This window comes from Helicoverpa armigera, chromosome 1 (assembly GCF_030705265.1).
Source record: "Helicoverpa armigera isolate CAAS_96S chromosome 1, ASM3070526v1, whole genome shotgun sequence".
Classification (NCBI taxonomy): domain Eukaryota; kingdom Metazoa; phylum Arthropoda; class Insecta; order Lepidoptera; family Noctuidae; genus Helicoverpa; species Helicoverpa armigera.
Window position 1 is genome coordinate 16,232,054 of NC_087120.1, and position 20,106 is coordinate 16,252,159.

The following is a 20,106-nucleotide window of genomic DNA, read 5'->3' on the forward strand; positions in this document are numbered from 1 at the left end:
TTGAGGCCGGTCAGGCTCACTGCCGTTATGTTCTGGATGGTGACGCCGTTGAATCTGGTTTTGGACGAGAATTTGGGTGTCTTCTTGGTCGGCTTCTGTCCGACAGCGCAGGTGTATCCGGATCGGTGCAGTACCATGTAGCTTTCAGAGCTGGGGAACAGTTCGAGCACATCGTCAGTAATGGTGCGCAGGGTCAGCAGTGTATGCCGGCGGGCCAGTTCGACAGGAACGACTGGTAAGCCTTCACCTCGATTTCGCCGACTTCGCTTGTGTCCAACAGATATACGTTCACCGGGTAGTTGAAGCTCCTGCTCAGATAGTCTGCCATCTGGGACGGCACTTGGTAAGGGCTTTCCTTTTGATCGGGACCAAAACGACGCTCGTTAACAAATTTAAATCCTTGCTCGCTAGTATCCCTCTTAGTTCGCGTGACTCCGGGCATTGATTCGATCAAAATCCAATTTTCAAAAGTAGTTGGTTTATTGTCGACAACTCCTTCGCCAATGCCTCTGAAATCATCATAAAGCGTGCGACGGTCGAGCATCACCTCTAAGCGTCCGGGTTCGTAGGCCGAAGCGCCCTGAGCGTGGTTCGTTAGCAAAGTTAATCTGGTCTCTTCATCCTGCAGCCACGCCATAGTCGTAATCGGATAGTAATTCGCTTCGATGCCCAATTTGTTCACTTTCACCCTCTTTGATATTGGAATCCGTTTTGGTCGGTGTAAAATTCAGGAATATCCCCGTTTTGTATATCAGTCTGAATTCTCATGAACAGCTCAGTTTCTCTATTTTGGGAGGGCTCTCAAAATCGACTTCGTTCTCAATAAGGATAGCGCGCGAGAGCACCGGGTCGTGGATGTTATAAATTCGCACGGTATGAACCAAGAAGGGCAAATACATAGTTGTAATTTCAGTAGAGATCGGGCCGGAAACTATGATCAAATTATCATCTTGCATGTTGTTGTTGCCATTGGTATAAGGATGCAGTACACTCTTTCGGGAGAATCATAATCTGGCATGAATAAATAAGCTCCCGAATGTCTCCGCGCTCTGGTACGCTCCAAACTGCACATCCACGACAGTCCTCTTCCTGATATCCTTCCTGTAGACCTGTCTCAAGAACCCTGTGTTCCTATTGACGAGGAGTTTCAGTACCGCATTTTCGAGCTGTATGTCTCCCGGCATCATTTTCTTAATGGAGAACACGTTGGACTTCTGTGAGTCTTCGCAGTTGTTGCAGAAGATGACGCAGTGGTGGGAGGTGTTGGTGTGTTCCTGCAGGCTGTATGTGACGGAGGCGGGGCTGGATGGTGGCCACGAACATCACGTCGAAGTTGGTGTCGCTGACCACGCGCTTGCCGTTGTCATGCACGTCGATGCTGGGAGTAATCTGGTACATCACGTGACGCTTCTTGTGCGTGTCGTACACTCGGATGTTAGACGTGTTCGAGCGAACAGTGATCACTTCAGTGCGGGTTTCGGCCAGAGGGTTGAACAGTACGATCTTCTTCTTGTCAATAAACGACACTTGCAGTTTCTTAGCCGGTTTGCCGTAAGTCTCCCATTCAACTTCGCTTTGCAGGATGCTCTGGGAGTGCAGGGAGCGGTCGGGGATCATTATGGTGGTAAGCGCGGCCTCCTGCAGACGGATGCAGTGGTACAGGCTCGTGAACAGCTTGGTTCCGTAGTCTTGCATCACGCTAGCCTTCGATGTGCCAGTGATAGCGTCGTGGTGTTGGAACAGACCCAGATTGCGGCGCGCGTAAATCAGTTGCTCATACGACTTCTCCAGCTTCTTCTCGGAAGCTCCAAAACCCTGGATGCCTACTTGCTTGATGTAGTTGGACACGAGAGTGAATAAGATCTCAGCAGTTCGCAGTTGATGTTCGAATTGGCGAGCAAGGATCTTGAGGTAAGGTCGCGTGGTGTAGTATCCAGACCAGTAAGCCGGTTTGCCCTCGCTGAAGATGTCGGAATAGACAAAGAAGTCGCCCTTCAGACTGGGGATATTGTGGTGCCTCTCCTTCATGGCGTTGAAGTAATCCAGGGTGTTCCGAACTGCACCTCAGCGTTGAAGGTTTCCTTATGAGCGTTGATGTAGTTGAACATCTTCATGTAGTTGATGTATTGGGCATCGAACTCCACTTTGTATTCGTATCGGAAGTCGTCTCCGAGAGGTACCAGCACCACGTGTGTGGGGTCAGGGATCCGATGCGGTCGTACTCCTCTACCAGGGTCTTGGACTTGCTGTGCAGGTTGTGCTCGGTAATATCCTCATGCTTAGCAGTGTACTCGGAGTACTCGCCGGGGATCTTGCGGAAGTCGAAGCTGAGGCAGATCGAGGGATGCGGGCCGCAAGTGCTTTTGATCGAGTAGATGTCGAACGGTTGATTGTGTACGATCATAGAAGGCTTAGTAGTCGCCCAGCCTGCCAGCCAGTAGAACTCCTCGATCTGTCGCTCGGCGAGCCATTGTTTCCACGCATAATGGATTCGCTGAATAATGGTTCCTTCGAGGCCGCTTTTATCTAGCAGATACGGAACAGTCGGGCCGTGGCCGAAGGGATCGATTGACCAACCTGTCTTAGGGATGACGCCGAGGTTCGTTTTCACCCAGTGATGGCCTAGAGGATAAATAAAATGTGTAATAACCTATGAACTAAAAATTCTTTGAATAAGTTTAAAGATAGTATAGATCGTCTCCTAGGAGTAATATTTTACCTTCAATGAACTGGTCGATTAAAGCATAGATATGTGTGCACGCTTCGTCAGGCATCACCCAGCCGCCCGTGGTGATCTCAAGCCGACCTTCCTTGATCAATTTCTTTAATGCCTGTAATAATATCAATAATTACAGCTACTTGACGATTTTCCTGTTACCTACGTGTACGGAGTATCTACTAATTCTACCTATACAAAGTTATTTATGTTTCAACTTGATGACCCGGAATGTATCTTTGATAATGTATACGCGTCAGTAGACACGCTTCAAATCGTTTACAACAATTTTCGCCCTGGAATCTAAATATTGTAGTACGGGACCCGATCACATTTCATTTCGCGTCAACTTTTATTTATTCGGAGCTATCTTAGAGCTAGAGATAAGTGCATCTGCCAATATAATCGGATCGTCGCTACGTTCGACAACAAGTACCGGGGAACATTAAAATTGTCTTTGTTACATTTCACAAAGACTTCCTATGGCTTCTACTACGTACTACTATTACGTAGGCACACATGTTCGCGTCTGTAAACCTAATTAAAATACAAACGACCTATTTACTGTCTGCCAAAGGTTAGTGATATTTTACTGCCAGCATCGCGGTTTTAGTACACAAAAACAACAGGGGAACAAATTGACCTTGGAAATAAATTCGACTGGCTTGGTTTTATTTACAAGTTACCTTTTGCTTGACAGGGTGCGATCTTTCCCACCAGGCGTTGAGGAAGGAAATCTCGGTCCAAATGAAGGTCATGTTGGGGTACTGTTCCAGTTTGTTCACGATGTTGTTTATGATGTTCTTGGTCTTCCATTCGAAGTATTGCTCGAAGGTCTTCAGCCAGCCAGGATCGTTATGGGAGTGGGGTACCACGATCACCTGTTATGGAATGAGTAAGTATCAAACTTAACTAAAAGAACACTAAGTAATCCTATCAGACCTGGATTAACGAATAAACGTAGAAAGTATAACATACTTAGGCCTTAGTTCACTGCCAAAAAAAACATCGTTGTTTTCTAAAGACATCTGTTTACTATGAGAGAAACAGTAGGTATTTATTTGTGTATGAATTTTCACATTCAATTTTCAAAGTAAGCCATTGTGTTAAGAAAAACCAACATTTTTGCTATAGGTGAACTTGGACATTTTAATCTTGAAGGTTGACTTGTAAAAACTAAACAGTATTTTTACAACAAACATAATCTGTAACTGTAAATAGATTCGTCACGAATATAAATGCTACCATGTCGTATGTACGTAACAAATTAAGACATGAAAATGTTTTTCAGAAGCAACGACCGGTCACTAAGCTCTAGAGTAGACATAAGGTACTATCCCTACTAATATTATAAATGCGAAAGTAACTCTGTCTGTATGTCTGTTACGCTTTCACGTCTAAACCACTGAACTGATTTTAATAAAATTTGATACTGAGGTAGAGTTGACCTCGAGGAAGAACATAGGATAGTTTTTATCCCGGACTTTTGAAGATTTCTCTTGGAAACGCGATATAACCGGACTCTACGCGGGCGGAAGCTAGTCTACTATAATAATAAGGTTTTAGGTTCCATAGGCAAAGTCGCTTGCTGTCCATAGTATGTAGTATCTGTGGCTATTCATACTGTCAGTGTCTGCCTTTCAGAGGCTGGTCTATTGTGTAGCACCTTATTATTCATAGCTTAGCATCGTGGCTAGTGCGAGTAATATTTTTTATTTGCTGATCATATCATGTCGATGATATTGAAGGCCTTTCAATACAGTTTTCAGCGTGAATTTTTTTACAAAAACAGTGTATATGGTCAAACTTTAAGGGGTTTATGCGAGGATGATCAGTTGAAGTACTACGATGTAAACTTTTATAATTCATATTAGAAATGCAAAATTGACTAAAAGCAGAAAATTACAAAACCTATTTATTTGAAATTTAGTACACATTACACGAATAGCATAGAGCCTGAAAGTACACAATTCACGTATAGTATAAGTCACTGCTTGAGAAATAGGCTACCTTTACCTGGTTGCTTGTAAAGTAGTTCTTTCGAGTGTGAAACCGAAGCTAGTACTAAATATATGTATATTAATAGATTACTTACCTTCAGCCTAGGTCGGTTAGAATCATTATGAATCCTCTCGTAGCGATCCTCAAAAGACTTGTCCCAAAACTCCTTAGTACGCAACCAGCTCGGCTGAAACAAAACCTGACTTATTAATAGGCCTTTTTAGAAAAATAACAAAATCTATCCTTATACGAGCAGGTTACATTGAATTCTTAAACATCTGTCGTCACATAGGATGAAAATGAACTCATAATATTGCATTTTTTTACATATGTGGAAGAATATTCAGTCTACTAGTATATTAGTAATGCATATTTCATTTCTATTTTTTTGCAATTATTTGTACGACTTTATGCCTTTTAGTTTTCCATATAAAAGACTGGATTTCTTGTCGCATATTTACAACTTATACGCTAAACAAAGAACAGTACTATTGTATAAAAAACTAGAAACAATCGAAGGTGTATTTTCCACCACAATGCCTTTGTAAATCAATCAATGATATAAAAAAACACACATAAGATACGCACATACATACACTCATACAATCCGCAACTTTCATTGGTTTACATTTCAGAAAGCGAGCGTGAATCTCCGATGCACGACGGCTAGCCGTCAGACTGAGTGCGCTTCAACACTCGTGCATTCATATCAACATTATGAGTACCTACTTGCGTTGACACCACCACGTGAACAACTGTGCCTCTTTATCATTGGCATGTTTAATTATTAATTAAGTTGATTTTTGATAGTTAATTAATTTTATCTCTCTCTCCGGATTGCCGTCCCATCGGGTTATGAAAGTGAAGGAGTAGAGTACACCTGTGTCTGTGAAAATGCTTGTGCAGCATAATATGGCCTTGGCTCCATATCATTCCGATATTTAATTTATTAAGCAGGTTGATTTTTGATGGTTAATTAATTTAACTCCTCTCTGGTCGTGACGGATTGCCGTCCCATCGGGTTATGAGAGTGAAGGAGTTCACTTGTGTCAGCAAAAATGCTTGTCCACTTAATATGTCTTACGCAACTAGCTCTCTCCCCAAAGAGAACAGCCTCTTTGGCAATCGCTCTAGATGCCATTATTTCCTAAATAAATTCAAAGACGATACGAGTTTAAAAAACAGTTAAGTCAGTCGCTCAAAGTTAATAGGATGATTAAGTGACCATCCTCTGCAATTTGCTCGCTAATTTATATTTTAAGTTAGTAATTCCAGAAATGTCTACATGTCTCACTAAAGTATCATTTTCCCAGTAGTTGAATGTTAGAGACAGATACGCAGCCGTTTCGTGTAAACCGGCATTCAGTTGCGGGCGTTTAGACTGAAAGCTGACCGCGAGATTATGATAGCCGGGCGAAAAGCCGGCTCAGCAGCGGGAAAAGACAGAAGCTGCTGTTGTATTTATTAGCTTTGGTTTATTTTAGTCTAAGTATTTATTTAATACTAGCGCCCCATTCCGGCTTCGCATGGGATAACAGTATTTCTCCACTATTTAATGTATGTTATTATACATATAAACCTTCTTCTTTAATCACTCTATCTATTAAAATAGAAACGCAAGAAAATTGATTCTGAAGTTTTGAAGATTTAAGCGTACAAAGGGACATAGGGTTATAGGAAACTAGGGACAGAAAAAGCGACTTTGTTTTATAGTATGTACCTAGTGATTATAAATTCGCATGTGATTCTATCTGTATGTCCGGTTTTCACGTAAATGTAATTTAAAAACTAGAATTTGAAAAGGCACAGGTTACTTGTCTTGTTCTCCGGGTACGTGAAGTAGGTCCTCGGGAAATAGGCAGGTACCTACAGTCATACGTATATTTTTATGTAAATACTGTATCCAATACGTTCATACACTAACGAAATCAACATGTATCTCTGAGCCGTTCGAACAAAATAGTTTCGTATTGGCCATGCATTATTTATTTATCCCTACAATTCATTAAGTTGATTACTCAGGACCAATCAAGGTAAGGGGTATCTCGATACTCGACGATGGGACGGATCGAATTATTCTGTTTTTTGTTCCGTACTACGGTAGAAAACAATTTCGTTTTTGCACACTGCAGACAAGATCGTAGACCGACAGTTGTCAAATTAAAAAAAAATAATAATAATCAAAGTTGTCGGTCGGACTGATACCGGCTAAATACCTAATCTTTGTAATGTGCGCACTACCATACATCTCCATACTGATTTACGAGTCCAAACAAAGTATCGGCCGACTAGAAGTTTGCAGTGTATATGTGAACTCTTAAGGACTGCTTCTCGTCTCAGTCGCGCTTAACTGAATTCCTGAGCAAATTCACTCGTCTCACCTTAAAATCCTGAGGTTTTAATATAAAACAAACGAAATGTCATTCTTCTCAAAATACACGAGATGTTTTAGTTTCACTTTCGGAGACGAACAAGCGAGAACAAATACATTTAATATTTGAATGTGCCAAAAGCAACTCAAACAAGTAGTTTCATTTTGTTATAGAATATAGGTACGAATGTTAAATATCTCGGGATTTGCTTCTACTTCCAAGTGCAATGTAAAATGTTCAAAACATTATTCGAAACATCTACAGTACAGACGCCCGTGAATTTAGTAAGCTCCCATTCATAAAATAATAGGAAAATTATTTCGTTTAGGAAAACGTTTGAAGAACTTTTGCGTAAATTATTTAAGCTTTGTTAATAACATTCTATGGTGATTGCAGCTCTTCATTTCAATGGTGTACTGAAGTTTTAACTGTGAAACAAATGCGAGTATTATGTGAATGGGAAAGTTTGCTCGTACGAATTTCATGTCGCGTAGTTTTAGATACATTTTCCGACAATGTGTTACAGGATTAATTCATTGTTAAGGTATTTAATGTATTCTTAAAGGAAATATTTTCAGCGCTATTTAAAATGATAACTTTATAAAAAGCTTCATATCAGTTGTATGCAAATTGAAAACATCCAGGTGCATCTCTTTATAAATGCGTACAATTGTGGTCACTAATGAAAGGAATCAATAGGAACCTTGAATTTACCTAATAGCTGACAATCGATCGACTTTAATGTGTGTGCTTTGGAATCAGAGGCACGCAAGTATGTCGTACGTATGTACTTTATATACTTACGTTTCTATAATAATGCTATACAGTTTTATTCTTTAGTTACTTTTTCCAAAAATAAAGATAATAACTTAATCTTGCAAAATATAACTACTACTACTGAGTTTTATTTTTAAATCTCACACAAAATAAAGTATTTTGTAAGCCTAATAAGTTTCATATCGCCCGGTCCAGTTTCTAATCTATCTCTATTATATGATATGGCATACAATTAGTCTATGAGCCCCTAAAACATTTTCATCTAAACACCATAAAAATTTATCAAAAGGTGATTACGCCATTTTCCCAATAAATAAATAACTCAAACCAGAGATGCACTTCAGTAAAGAGCCATTCAAGCTAACAGCTAATCAGGAACGCACTTAATTTACCGACAGCAAAGTATTACCTATAAACGTTCACAGAAATTAATAAAATAATATTTCTATCTCAAGCGTCAAAGCTCTGCAATTTTATTTTATTTCTCGAAATGCAGTAGGAATTAAAGAAATCTTGTAGTTCGTGATTTCATAAACATTGTCAGAGACGGCTAAGCCGGGGGATTAATATTCGCTAGAGAGCAGCTTTGTAACAATTCAGTATAATGTCAATTCCTTTCTAGCTTAACAAATTAAAATTTCATTCTGCATTTTGTGTTGTTTGTGCTCAGATTATAAATAAGAAATGGATTTGTTTTTACATTAATAGTTAGAGAGGACGTCTCTTGAAGTTTTGTGTCTCAGTATTCGGTGAGGTGCAAGATACATTTTAGAAACACGGGTGAAGTTAGTCAAGTAAAGTTACGTTTGAATTCACTCTGCTTGATAAGCTGGTTTCCAAACTCGATGTGAATTAACATTAACAGAAGATTTAATTACGATTCGGGGTTCGAAATGCACTCGATGAAGTTTACTGTCTTATCTTGCAAAGTTTCGTGCAAATCTTACGAATTCATTGACAGTCTTGTGACTAGAACCACGGGAAACTTTTTGACCATATACCTGTATACGTTCCTAACTTATTATATATATTATTTATCGATTATTTCGAAATACAATTTGCCACTAGGTACTTAAGTTCCTACCCGTGGTTCCTACTATGTATTTACAATAAAGTTATAACACTTTAAACTTGTATATTTCTCGGTGGATATTTCTCGACTCGCTATACAATATGATCGGGCAATTTGTTAATGGTGTAGGTAGAAAGGCAGACAACTTTCCAGCTTAAATGGCGGGAAGACCGACAGGTAAGCACGAGGTCGGTTTCCTTAGAAAACCTTTGTTCTAAGTTAAGTTTAAGTTTTTATAAGAAAAATTAATTTTCTTCAACGCGGAAGAGCGACAATATTTTCATTCTATACTTAGGTCATATCGTCGAATCGGTCGCTTCATGAAATGATATTTCATGGCAACTTGACTCGGATGCGTTCGGTCAAGACAATTAGCTACTTAATTTTTTAACCCTCCAGGAAAACGAGCCCCATGACATTTCACGGAGTGAGCAAATCTACGTTAAACTGCGACATAAGTATAGGCGTAACCATATCATGCATAATAGCAATATTGTCTGCATTGCTTTTGCATAGTCCAATGACCCGAGGGGTTAGCACAACCAAGATAGCACCATAGGTTTAGGTTCTCATCAGCATTCAATCCTAAACCAAACGAGTAAAAATGGGGACCAGCTTTGTAAATTACATAAAGTTTTTGCCCTTGAACGACAAAACCTACACGATTACGAAGCAAATGAATATTCGATCGAGTTCGGTACAAATTAGCAAAGTTAGCAACACGTTCTATTCGTACAGAATCCGAGATGAACGAGACCATTTTGTAAAAAGACTGTAGAAGTGAATCATGTCCAATATAAAGCATTTTTGTTTGATTTTACAATTGCATGGATTCCAGATTCTTTTCATTGATATTATATTGTGTTAATACGTGGTTGTTGCGTGTGAACCACCCGTGGCAAAGCATTTATAAATATAATATTATGTAGGGACTAAGTATCGCATGTTTTGATTATTTTCGAGGCAGACTTGCATAACAGCTGCTAGAAACTGCTATTTTCATACGTGCATAAATTAGAGCATCTTGCATTATGATTATGCAAAGTCAAAAAGTTTTGTAGTGTTAAACATTGTTGCTCTTAACCTGGCATTTTTATATTGTCAACAAAATCAGACGTGAGAAAAGTGAGCTGAAATCTAGAGGACTGAAGTTGAAAGTTGATTGATGTTGGTCCCATCAATCAAGTAGGAAATAGGAGATTATGACCTAGAGTGAAAACTTTGTTTGGAAACTATATCTTAGGTTTATTTCGGGAAGTCCATTCCGGGATATCGGGAAGTGGGTAGCGTGGGCAGACAAGGATAACATTCGTTAATAACTAATACGACTTCCATAAAAGTATTAACCTTGGGGCGTTATTTTTAATAGATATCACGCCCACACATTGAAGTTATCGTGACAAAACTGTAATTAGTATAGAAATCACTAGTTTAGTAGGCTCTTGTCCTTGATATAAACGGTATTAAAGGATTTGACATATTAATGTTTTTCCTCAAAAACAAGAAGAGTTTTAGGGTTTCATATATTATTACAACTTATAAATAAATCAAGAAATGCTATAAATAAGAAAGTAGCTCTGTCTATCAGAGGCGCTTTCACGCAACTACTTAACCGATTCAAATTAAAAGTATACAGGTAGTCTACAGCCTGAAAAAGCTATGTTACATTCCTAACTTTTAACCTGTCCGCTTAAAGTGGCTCTTAAAGAACGTATAATAGAAACCGCAGGGAACACTAGCAAACAATGTTAAATACACAAAAGGCCATCTTATTTCCTTAAACTGATGTAATAAGACACGGCAGCAGAGAATGTATAAACAGCATTGAGAGCAGCCCGCGGCGTGTAAACTAAAGAAGAACCGAGATAACTGTACTGTTATAAATAGCCAATAAAGACTAACTGCAAAACAACTATGTTGCCGTGATATCCTTACTTATTATAAACGAGAATTCAGATGACTTTGTCTCTTTAGTTTAGCTTTTAAAGGGTAATGAGAGAAATAAAACTTGCACTTGAATTGTAATATGTATTAACTGCTCATGCATAAGGCGATAGAAAATCAATTGTGTTTCGTATATCTGTGCTACGCATACAACGTTAATAGAGTGAATTATTTATATTAAAAATCGTGTATAACGCCATTTAACAATAAGTGTTTTCGGTGTTACACCCCCGTACTTAGGAGGCACGTAAAGCCGACGTCCCCGAACGCTACCCAGTAGCAGTCGTTGATATAATTCCATGTAAGTGACCGTCTGGCGGATTTGAGAACACTCTGACACTAGGGCTTAGGTGATTAAAAGCTGCAGCTTGCGCGATAAGAAGAAGAATAATAAGGGATTTTCTTTTAATGCAACAAAATCGTGACCCCTCCCGCTGTGGGTTAGCAGCGCTGAGGGAGTGTCAGACTCTTACTGACTAAAAACCGTCGTGTTCTGTCATAGGCCTTTTATGTACCAGGGCCGCGGTATCTCTTTCGAACAACCCGCAGCAGAATAATAAGGGCTTATGCACACTTATATCCATCGTATCGATTCACCCGCGTTGACATGCGTTTAAAAAATAATGCGCATATGCTCCAAGAAGGTCGAAAGGTCGGATAACCAATTATGAAAATTACATTAAGTATTATAAACCTTGACAGTGCACCCATTATAGTTGTTAACAACGTCGACAAGAGCCTTGGTCAGTGAATAATAAATTAGCCACTTGGTCGATATGAAAATGATTGGCTGGTCAAGAAAGCATTGACAAAGAACAATGCATTTTACCTTTACCTCATTATGCAAGACCAGCCACTGGCTCGCTTTATTCAGGTTAGGTTTCCGTTAATAATTTATTAAGTAGTTTCTTTAACTTAGTAGTGGGACTGACAATTTATTGGTTGAGCTTTTATGGTAATTAATATCTAGGAGTGAAAAGACTTGAGATTTTAACTGGTTTTGTATCGGGATGCGGATGGGAGCTGTCGGAATCAATTACTATCAATTTACTGCGGATTGCAATAACCGATCTATCAATTATTTTGCGATTGGAAATTGAATTTTAACATTAGCTTCATGTAAATTATGTCGAATTTCAATCTGTTATCGAAAAACAGCAGATGGATCGGTTATTATTATCCGCAATTAATCTTAAATGTTTTATTATATTTGTTATAACATAATCAATTTGATTCTTTTATCTCATCTTTATTGAATTCTAGGATTATTTTTTCTGTAGGTACATTGTTTAAGTAAAAACACAAACAATGTGGAATATTTTATGTAAGCCAATATTTAAACTATTCAAATAAAATCTAAAAGTTTTGATATATTGGCTTGAAGCATGTATATCAAAATATTTTCCGATGTAACCTGAACCAATATCGCAGGCATTCGATTAATCGATAAAATATGTACGCGTAAGACTCGAGAAGGTACCCTTTTTAGGTCAGATACTGTAAATCTAGAACAAAAGTGTAAAAGATTAATTTGAAATTGATTTTTGTGCTGTGATTGGTAATGATGACTTTATAGTCCGGTCAAATTAGAGCAAAAATGATTGTAAAGTTACATTAATTCACAACAAGCTGAAAATTGTTGAGATCGTTTAAAATATAGTAAAAAATAAAATTTCAAAGTTCCCCATGTTTCCCCTGTATGCAAAAAAAAAATATTCAAGATCCACGACAATTTTTTTTGTGTGTTTTCCAGCAAAACGATAAGTTTTATCATAACAATATCTTCAGTAAAATTGTTAATTATAAAATTATTTATGAACTTATACATATAATACTTTTTTTCCTAAGAGCCACTGTTTCGGAGATATAACTAATAATTAGTAATTTTTAGCTTGTTGTGAATTTGTGTAAATTCAAATGTCTAAATTGACTGGACTATTACCGTCTTACCACAAAAACATTTAAACGTCAGTTTAAGCCTTGTCTAAAAAAATGACAAATTATGACGTTGACATATGGTTCATTTTGCAGCCACAATTTTTTTAGACAAGTGTCAAACAGGCGTTTAAGTTTTTGTAGTAAGGCCATTAGTGGCGTGGTTACTGTTTCGAATGAGAGTAACGATGTGGAATATTCAGTACAATCGATGGACGGCCAGTTTCATAAGAAGCTTAGAGGCTCGGGGCGTACGCCCGTACGGTGCCGAATTTCACCGCAATAATTAATAACATGAGTAGTTACCTAAAAGCCGGCCTCTGAACTTTGATGGCACTCAATGATTTCGCCGTAAGTGTATTAACTGTGCTTACGGCTTTTCAGATTGATGAAATGTGCAAAATGATCGTGCAGTAGCAATCAGTTTCGGTTAAGTACTTGTTGAATTTATACAAACATCTTGCTATTGAATGGCTCTTTATGTTAGAGTGCATACTGCAAACTTTTAGTCGGCCGTTTGTTTGGGCTCATTAGTAGTAGTATGAAGAATTGGCACATAAAACAGTATGAAGGTAGGTAGTACGCATATTACAAAGATCAGGTATTTACCCGGTATCAGACAGACTGAAAACTTTGATTGGCATATAGATTTTCCAAGTATTTAACGAGTATCAGACGGACTGAAAACTTTAATTGGATTATAAATTTTTGGTAACAATCAGGTATACTGTCGACCATCTGCAACCTGAAGTGTGCAGGTACTTATCGCATTAAAATTTGTTCAGTATGAGATGATTTTCTTTACTAATAATTAGGTACATAGTATCAAGTAAACATGGTGCTACTATTTCGTAAACGAAAAACTGTTCGCGCGTGACAGCCGCACGTGAAAAACGATAGTAAAAGCAAACATAGTCGGTTAATTACACTACGCTGTATATAATATAATATAGGCTAGTAAAGTAAAATGCGTAATGCGTGAGATTATAGAGGTAGTAAGTAGGCCGGTCGGCTGCGGCGTGCTCGGGCGTGCCAGCGACAAATGTATTGACGCGCGACAATCGTAAATGCTTGAATACATTCGTTAACGTTATTTAATGAATTTAAACTTTACTTTTGAAGACAGTACTCGTATTTTAAATTGTAGTATTCACGTAAAAAACATGTGCTTTCTTTAGCTAGCAATGTTTTTAAGACTTTTTTAACAGAATCAGTAACTCCTCATTATTTTACTCTCAATTTCATCTTTTGAGCGGTTCAACATGTTTTCTATTCCATACTTTTCTGTCCGAAGTCATATCATAAGTAACATTCCTTCCATCCATATTGTCTTTCACACAATCCATCTAGGTATAATTTCTTCATAATTAGTAACTCTTAAGGTTGCCTTGCAATATGTCTCCCACTAATTAATATATTATATTTAGTACATACCTGAAACTCAAAAGTCGGGTAAATAGACACGGTGTCGATGTCTGCAACGCTTTCCTTCAGTACTGGGCATTGATCCGGGGCCACCTGTCAAATAAAACACACGTTTAAATCTGTGCCATAATACTTATAATGTTACTAATTAACTATCTACAGATACCTACTAATATAATCAAGAGGAAAAGTTTTATTGGTTCGACCCGAAAGTCTCCTAAAGTTCCTACTATTCCCGAGTAACATAAACTATACATATATTGTGAGGGAATGGGCCAGTAGTTCCCACGGTATAGTGAAACCACGGGATACAGTAGTAGTAGCTAGTACTAGACATTTTATGTAAAATTATAATTAAATCTTTTCCTACTAACTACAAATATTTTAAGACCATTAAGCATTGAATACTGCAAAATCGTACAATTTAATTTGACAAATAACCTGTAGATAACGAAATATTTTTATCGTTAATAAGTAGTTAAAATTCTATGAACAGTTTAATTCTATTAGCTCAGTTTACTTGGACTTTGTGTGCAATTCTTGCATACACATTTTCTTTGAATAAATTTGAAAAAAAAATAGTTAAGGAGAATTCAATCAATTTCAATACATTGGGCTTCAAATTAATATAGAGTATGACAGAAAATACCATGGGCTTTAAATTATTTTTTAAATAAATTAGTATTGTCCGACCTTTACGAAAATAAGTACGCTGTACTTTTTAAAGTATATAAATAGTTATCATGTTACGGCTCAAATCTTTCTATGCTCTTGATTTTTTATATAATTTAATTTTAGTTTCAATATACAGGAGAAATGTAATAATGCTAATACGAAACATTAGTCCCTATAATCTGGACTTTCAGCGAACAGGATCAATATTTAGTATTAAATGTCTCTATTTATTTCAGTCAACATACCTTTGACTTTTGTCAACAAATATGCATAAATACAAATATGATTTACTAAAACATTATAAATGAGAAGCAGTTGCAAATTATACTCTGAATAACGTACGTAATTAAATACATAGAAGAATTTATTTGTTTTTCGGGGTGCTGATTTTAATTACCATTTGATTTTAACCGGATATTTTTATACTAGCTTCTGGTAGAAACACCCGCGACCTATGGAAACTTCTCTAAAAATCCGGATAAAAAGCCTTCCTCGATAACAAGCTATCTAACACTGAAAGATTATTCAAATCATACCAGTAGTTCCTGAGATTAGCGCGTTCAAGCAAATAAACATTTTAAGCTTTATATACTTGACTTTAGAGTTTAGACAACTGAACCTAAAAAATGCAGTTCAATGGGTCGAGAACCATGACTGCAAAACTGATAGATACTGCTATACAACTATAGCAAAATTACTGCTAAGGAAACCAGAAGATAGTATCTAGACGCGATATATTTTTATTTCGCATTGACCAAGCGCGTGGTTAACACTCAATTATTATCTGTGTGAGAGGAGGCCTGTGCCCAGCAGCGGGACGTTACAAAACCTGATGATGATGATGCACTTTCATGCAATCGCATGGGCCTGCAGATGTAAATAGCTTATTCATTTGCTACATTGGTATACTCGCCTCGTCTTGTCCTGGGTAGTGAGTATGCGGTGATTTCAGACGCAAGTCTAAACCACTGGGTCCTGGTATGGTAAGTCCTGTAACAAAGAAAAACAGCTATTAGTTTATTTAATTTTTATTTAAAAAATAATAGACATCGGACAATGAATTTGTTTGTTATGCTTTCATAGTTTTTGTTCCAATCGTTGTACACACTTAAATAAACAGTAGATGTATTTTATTTCGTACTGTATTATGCTTGAAAACAATTCATTGGTTCAATAAAAACAGGCGATACATAATAAAATGTAATGTTATTGCAACAAAATAACATTGAGTTGTAATGTTTGCGTTTTCTGTTATGATTATTATGTCTATGGTCGGTATTGTGCCTAACGTTGTCACGAACACCCAGTTGCCTTGTTTCCTGCACGAACGTTATAAAATACAAAATGTCGGCACATCCGGCCTGTTGTCAGCCTACCGGCAATCGTTATTTGACACATTTGGTTCCGGTGATTGGTTTCCGCTGACTAAAGGTAAGTTTCACTACCCACAAATGCCTGATAATCTCGTAGTTTCCGTTACGAATAAAACCTCATAATTATATAAACTTAGAACAGTCAAAACACGGTCAAATTGAGAACTTCATATTACTATAGACATTGTAAGATTGGTTGGAGCAAAAGAAAGAGTACTGCGTGAAAGCCGACTGAAGAGCTGAAAGTTAAGCACCTTTAAGGCAACACAAAAAATCCATTCAGTTTCCACAGTATAAGAAATAGGTCCTACGTACATATAGTTTTCATTCCGTGAAAAGGTGCACGAGTAGGCGACTTTTGTAAGCTCTCGTGAATGGAATCAACCGATTTCCGTAATAGTATCTTCGGAACTTGTGGCAACTAGTGTAAAATATCGATGTTTTGTACACGAATAGAAACTAGAGTTTCAAAACTTCTGGGAATAAAAGTTTTGTAAACAAATATCGTTTAAGTATCGAGTTATTTTGTTGGCCACTTTACTTTTGGTTTGGAATTCATGAAATACTAGCCGTTTTCCTCTATTCCACTGGAATTTCCGTGGAATTACTGCCCTTGCCAGGGAAAAATATAGCCTTTGTTACTCGGGAAGAGTATAGCTCTAAAACTGTTAAAGAATTTTTCAAATCGGTTCATTAGTTACGGAGCCTTCAGTCACTTTACATTTTATTTGTAAAATTTTTTTTTTGCTTCCTGAAGTTCAACAGTTTCTTTTTACTTAATAACTAGTATAGATTTTTCATGGCATCAAAAAAAGTGCATTTTCCAAAACATCACACATCATTGTAGCTTCATTACCAAGCTACATCAGCAATGATTAGTCCCTACCTCACGTAGGACACCTAATCTCGTACGTACGCAGTAGAGCGAACACTGGGCCGACATTAGTTTGGCGCTAGAATTCCACGTGGCTTGATCATTGAATACCCAATATCGTAACAAAGCGACACTATCATAATTAGACTGTTCAGGTGACAGACGCTCTTCAGAGAAATCGATATTACTAATAACTTTGATAGATGTGGTACACACTATATCAAATGAGATAACATCGTACTTGTTCTATAGGAGTGTAGGGATACATGTAAGTATGTATGGTTAAATGCGAGGTAAGCAAAAACAACAACAGTGCAAGGTAACCCACCCACGAATCCCTAAAAGAGAAATAAACAAGGATCTAATTATATCACGTTTCGTAACTAATACCTATATCCAAATTAATTGGTAATGAGCATATTGCCAAAGAATCAGGTAAAAATCTCAAGACTTCTTGTAAGATATTTCTCTCAAGGTACTCTTAAAAACTACTCGACCCCGAATTCGTTCAGAACCTCTTGTCATTAAAATGCCAATTCAGCAATTTTAATAAAATTCATTTTATGTAACTGAATATTCTACATGTCCAGTGCCTTTATACAAACAGATTTTGATGCATATATGCGCTAAGGAAAGCTCTCGTAAAAGCCGAATGGAAAATGCGCTGGTGTGAAACCGCTGTAATAGAATTAAATAGGTAAGTTTAATTTCAATAGGTATCATTGCATGATTTCTGAAATTGCCATTAATAGAACACCAGCAAGATAATTTTAACTTACTAAATACTGATAAATTTAACTTACTTATTTTATGATCATCAATTTCAAATACTAATTTACACGTCATTAGCCAAAAGTTTCGTACATAAACAATGATATATATCTATTGAGGACTCGAACTACAAACCTACATTACAATCAGTACTGCAACTAAATGGCGGAAGCTAGCACCATACACCTTTACCAGTGCAGTAGAACGTTTCAATCAGCGACACCGGCAGTCGCGACAACAAAGGCGCTTGTACATCCATCATCATGCAACTGCTGACAGCTACGATGGTCCTCACATGAACAAAGCGGCTCCCACAATATCATCCCGATGACCAATCACGGACAGATGACGTTTACCAATGTCTAAATTGCACAGATAATGGACATTCGGAATATAGCATTGAATATGATAGATCTATCATTCATGCTTTGATACGTCCGTTGTCAGTTCGGTTTCGTGTTTGAAACACAATGTTGATGCCAAATTATTCAGATAGTGACATGTAAACTTTGATTGGGGTTTAATTACACGGTAAATTGAAAATTCATCAATTTACACTAGTTGTGGGCGGTCTGTGGTTATGTGAGACTGTCATTATAATAATTTGGATTTTGAATTTAATACTTTAAATGCAAACATAGAAATTAATAAGCGGCCTACTCATTACCCGAATAAACATAAAATTACATTTGATTGATACGCAATTTACCTATTAATAATGCCTATAAATATTCAGAGTATATAATATCGCAATAATTTACCGTAGATTGACTGCACGAAATAGATTTTCCTTGCAGGTGACGTCTCGCGTTGCACATTTTACTAACTTAAAACTCAATTTCCGAAGTTTTATTTTACCTGATTAGTGAACGTTTTAAGTTGCATGGCTGAAAAAGTTTAAAATAATCCATAATATACTACATACATGATGAGCCTCTAAATTTTCTAGACGGCTTAAGAGATTGGCAAATAAGACAGAGACAAAATGTTTCCCAAACCAGTATTTACTAGATAAAGCCTGATTTCCTGAACAAAACACGTGGTAGTTAGTATGATTAACGTCAATGTCATTTTGTTGATGCATAATGCATTTCCATTAGTATCCTGTAGACTGGGAGCTGTAACAAAGGCTGTAATATAACACAACCAGCCGATAATTTACTTCGACAATAACTGTTTGATATTTAATGTATGCAGCTTGTTGAAGCAACGGATAAAAGCTCAAGAAATACGGGTATGAAATCGCGAAAACATCATATCCTTGTTATAATAACACAGAAGCAGTTTAACATGCGTCCCGATGGAAACTTTCCTGCTAAGGTAAAGTTAGCTTATGAAAATTATCTTTCAAAACCGGTTTTCGAGGACCGGAGATACGAGTGTCAATTTTAGACAGTCGGTATAAGACACTCGAATCTCAGTAACTGAAAACTTTGCCGCTCTATAATGTTATGTACCCTTAATATACCTATATCTATTAAGTATTCATGTGTAAACCATTGCATGGGTTTCGGTTAAATTATGAAAACAACTCGAAATACATAGAAGTATGCGTTTGAGTCAATCCCTTGAATGGTTCCAAAAGCTCTACAATCCACGATACCAGTTTATTTTACGAGCAATATACACGAATAAATAGTTTAATTTCCCAGTAATACATAACAAACATAAACGCCTGAATTTCAAAGCACGCTGTGGTCCTTTTGTGATCCACCCAGAGTAACCAGCACCGTTATAATGATCCTTTTGAAAAAGTTAACGTGAAACGCTTGCGCTTATTAAATCCTAATTTTGGCTATTTAGAATGTTAGCGTTTGAAACTAACAGTTTTAAGCTGAAAAGCTACGAAATGGGATTAATACAATTAACTCGTGTAGCAAAGTTTTACGTGGCTGCACAATATGGATATTTTGGCACAGGTTAAACAGTGAGTTAGAATATGTTTAATTTTCATGTTGCTAAAAAAAAATGTTACTATATAAAATCATGTATTCAGACAAAGGTTTTAGTCGGTCTGATATGGAACAAATACCTAATCATTGTTAAGTGTGTACTTCCATTCATCTTCATACTGATTTATGATCAAAAATCAACTATCGGCCAACTACATCTTTATAGAGTGAGCGCGCTCAATGCAAAAATATGTTCACAAATATTTCACCAAACATATT

General features: G+C 37.1%; 1 protein-coding gene across 1 annotated transcript in view; it reads right to left on the reverse strand.

The window, feature by feature from the left end:
* Positions 1-20,106, reverse strand: part of LOC110372438 (alpha-mannosidase 2) — a 73,733-nt gene that overhangs the window by 1,906 nt on the left and 51,721 nt on the right. Inside the window, 14 exon segments of the mRNA XM_049851545.2 lie at positions 2-199; positions 202-696; positions 699-791; positions 794-991; positions 994-1,043; positions 1,045-1,299; positions 1,301-2,045; positions 2,048-2,191; positions 2,194-2,622; positions 2,720-2,831; positions 3,403-3,597; positions 4,812-4,904; positions 14,252-14,335; positions 15,831-15,907. Of these exon segments, the coding sequence (XP_049707502.2) occupies positions 2-199; positions 202-696; positions 699-791; positions 794-991; positions 994-1,043; positions 1,045-1,299; positions 1,301-2,045; positions 2,048-2,191; positions 2,194-2,622; positions 2,720-2,831; positions 3,403-3,597; positions 4,812-4,904; positions 14,252-14,335; positions 15,831-15,907 (3,168 nt within the window).